This window comes from Schistocerca cancellata, chromosome 4, assembly GCF_023864275.1.
Source record: "Schistocerca cancellata isolate TAMUIC-IGC-003103 chromosome 4, iqSchCanc2.1, whole genome shotgun sequence".
Taxonomy (NCBI): domain Eukaryota; kingdom Metazoa; phylum Arthropoda; class Insecta; order Orthoptera; family Acrididae; genus Schistocerca; species Schistocerca cancellata.
The window spans coordinates 533,032,128-533,035,604 of NC_064629.1; the positions used below are offsets into that span (position 1 = coordinate 533,032,128).

Genomic DNA, 3,477 nt, shown 5'->3' on the forward strand with positions numbered 1-3,477 from the left:
TGAATGTAAATGTAAATTTAATTTCACTCTTTTAATCGCGTACTTGGTGCAAAATTCTAAAGAAATTACTTATGCAGTTAGTAATAATGGACATATAACTAGCGGCAAAGACATTAAGATATTCAGAACATAAAGCACATTTTTTCATTTACGCACATGCATCAATAAATTAATTCAGGGGTATTACCTCAAGAAACAGTGTTTTGAAGTTCACTGTATATCTTAAAGAACATTAACAGAGATGGAACCGGGAGGTACACTCTTTGGCTATGTAGAGAAGCGTGGGCTTGATGCAACGTGTTTGTTATGTCATGAGGCATATAAATATCGGAAGCGGTCGTCAGAGCTGGTCTTTATGCTTCGTGTGTCGAGGCAGGTTGACCAGTGGTCTGTTGTGAGTGATCAGTTTTCAAGACTACCACGTGGGAAGTGTTTATTTTGTTGACGAGTGATAAGTCGTTCTGTGTTATATAGTATGGCTGATTATTTGATTTGCGGGGGAACTGGTTATGTTCCGGAGGACGGTTTGACAGGTGCTCAGCTCTTTGGTAACGGAGATGGTCTCACGTATAACGACTTCATTATACTGCCAGGGTTTATTGACTTCACGGCGGATGAGGTCGACTTAACATCGGCGCTAACAAAGAAAATTACGCTTAAAGCTCCGCTTGTTTCTTCACCGATGGATACAGTCACGGAATCTGATATGGCAATTGCCATGGCGCTTTGTGGAGGTATTGGTATAATACATCACAATTGTACGGCAGAGTATCAGTCGAACGAAGTTCACAAAGTAAAAAAATACAAGCAAGGTTTTATTCGTGATCCTGTTGTGCTAAGCCGTGACCATACTGTTGCAGATGTAATTAGAGTAAAAAAAGAACACGGTTTTTGTGGTATTCCTATTACAGAAAATGGAAAGCTTGGCGGAAAACTAGCAGGTATCGTTACATCTAGAGACATAGATTTTCTGAAAGAGTCGCAAAATAGTTCCTTGAAACTCGACAGCGTTATGACAAAGTTAGAAGACTTAATTACAGCCTCGGCAGGAGTCACCTTAGAAGAAGCAAACAATATTCTGGAAAAATCGAAGAAGGGAAAGCTGCCTATCATTAATGAAAATGGGGAGTTAGTGGCTCTAATAGCTCGCACAGATTTAAAAAAGTCAAGAAATTATCCAAATGCTTCTAAAGATGAAAACAAACAGTTGCTTGTAGGTGCTGCTATTGGTACAAGAGAAGAAGACAAAGCTAGACTAGAGCAGCTTGCTCAGGCAGGTGTGGATGTGGTTTTGATTGATTCCTCCCAAGGCAACTCAGTGTATCAGAGAGATATGATATTGTACATTAAGAAGGCTTATCCAGGCTTACAAGTTATTGGTGGTAATGTAGTGACTGCAGCACAAGCAAAGAATCTCATAGATGCTGGTGTTGATGCACTGAGAGTTGGAATGGGTAGTGGCTCTATATGCATAACACAAGAAGTCATGGCTGTTGGTCGGCCACAGGGCACAGCAGTGTACAAAGTTGCAGAATATGCAAGACGTTTCAGTGTTCCAGTTATAGCAGATGGTGGTATTCAGTCTGTTGGTCACATCACAAAGGCACTCTCACTTGGTGCATCCACAGTGATGATGGGATCCTTGTTGGCTGGCACTTCAGAGGCTCCTGGAGAGTATTTCTTCTCAGATGGTGTTAGACTTAAAAAGTATAGAGGTATGGGCAGTTTAGAGGCCATGAACAGGAAAGATGCAAAGGGTGCTGCTATGGACCGCTATTTTCACAGTGAGACGGACAAACTGAAAGTGGCGCAGGGTGTGAGTGGTTCTATTGTAGACAAAGGTTCTGTGCTTCGCTTTCTGCCTTACCTGCAGAGTGGACTCCGTCATGGGTGCCAGGACATAGGGGCCAGAAGTCTCTCAGCATTACGTTCAATGATGTATTCTGGTGAATTGAAGTTTGAGAGGCGGACACAATCTGCACAGGTTGAAGGAAATGTTCATGGCTTATTCTCCTATGAGAAAAGGTTGTTCTGATATTTTAGACCTTATAAAATCTTGTATCACGTAGAGGTGTGTTTTGAGGTATCGTGGAGGTTGTCGGTAATAGTGTTTGTTGTATGACAGAAGAATTTGATACAGGCAATTTTTGAAATTGTCTGAACTCTAATTTCAACAGAAATGAGAGATGACCTGCTAGTTCTGTTGGTAACTGGTTTTTAAAGTGTAAGACTGACTATGAAAAATCTTCAGATTATTGTGGAGTAAGACTCGGACAGTTGTGGTAGTTTTGTCAACAAATATTGTGTGTGTGTGTGTGTGTGTGTGTGTGTGTGTGTGTGTGTGTGTGTGTGTGTGTGTGTGTCCTTTATGCATGTGTAGATGTTCAGCTAGATTCATTATATTTACATTTGAATGTAGAAAAATTTTAATGGGCTTTGGTTTTAAATTACTACTTATATTCCAAGTATTATTGTCTGTTGACTGTTGTAGTATTGTGTAGACTTTAATGCATGTCGTATTTGATTTGTCTTATGTAAACAAATTTGAAATCTTCAGGCTGTTTTTACTGTAATTTACTTTCCTTTACTGTGAGAACATAATACCCTTTTCTTGCACAGAATGATCTATCATGGAATTACGAGCAACTTTTGCCAACGCTTCAGTATCCACTCATGGGATACGTTCCAACTTCATAATGCAGCGACTGAGGGTGAGAATTTGTTTACATAATACATTTTTAGTTTTCCACTAAACTTGTCAAAATCTTGCCTTTGTGAGGAATATGACATTAGAGTAGCTTGTTTCTAATATTAATGAAATTGTTAATTATATTTTTGACACCTCAATAAAATTTTTGGAGTTAAAATCATTAATACAGAAGGCATTTAGTGAAGTGTCATTCTGTGCTGGAACAAAAAATGAAAATTTTACACTGGAAAATGTGATCACAAAGAACGAAGACACCAATAATTAAAGTGTGACTATTATGAATGAATGAAATTTGTTGACTGGGACAGTTTCAAAATACTGTCCAATAGAAAAAAGTTACTCTACAGTCTGATTAAAACTTGTCATTTGGCATTGTCATATTGATTTTATAAATTTTACCTTGGTAAAGGTGCAAGCAACATAAAATAAGCTCTAAACACATACAGAACTTGTGTATGCTTGCTGCACCTTGAGCCTGTTAATTAAGATGGGCAACAGACAGATTGCACAAGTACATCACACTACTTGAAGTGCAGCTGAGCTGATGATTTTGACACATTGATACTTATGTTTTTGGCAGTTTGGCACCTGCCACTTTGATGTTGAGAGCTGTAGTTGGAGGACCAAAGTTCAAAATGTCAAGTGTTGACTAAAATAAAATTATCAGGCTGTAGACATATGACCTTTCTATTGACTTTTCAAATGTGAAATTAATAGGATTAAGCTATAGGACCAGAAAGTGAATGTGTTCACATGAGAATGAAAAA

The 3,477-nt window shown here is 38.5% G+C and overlaps 1 protein-coding gene across 1 annotated transcript; it reads left to right on the plus strand.

Annotated features, from left to right (window-relative positions):
- Window positions 1-327: 327 nt before the first annotated feature.
- LOC126184770 (inosine-5'-monophosphate dehydrogenase 1b) lies at window positions 328-2,611 on the plus strand. Its single transcript, XM_049927323.1, has one exon. The coding sequence runs from the start codon at window positions 476-478 to the stop codon at window positions 2,033-2,035; it is 1,560 nt and encodes a 519-aa protein (XP_049783280.1). The 5' UTR covers window positions 328-475; the 3' UTR covers window positions 2,036-2,611.
- Window positions 2,612-3,477: the final 866 nt, after the last annotated feature.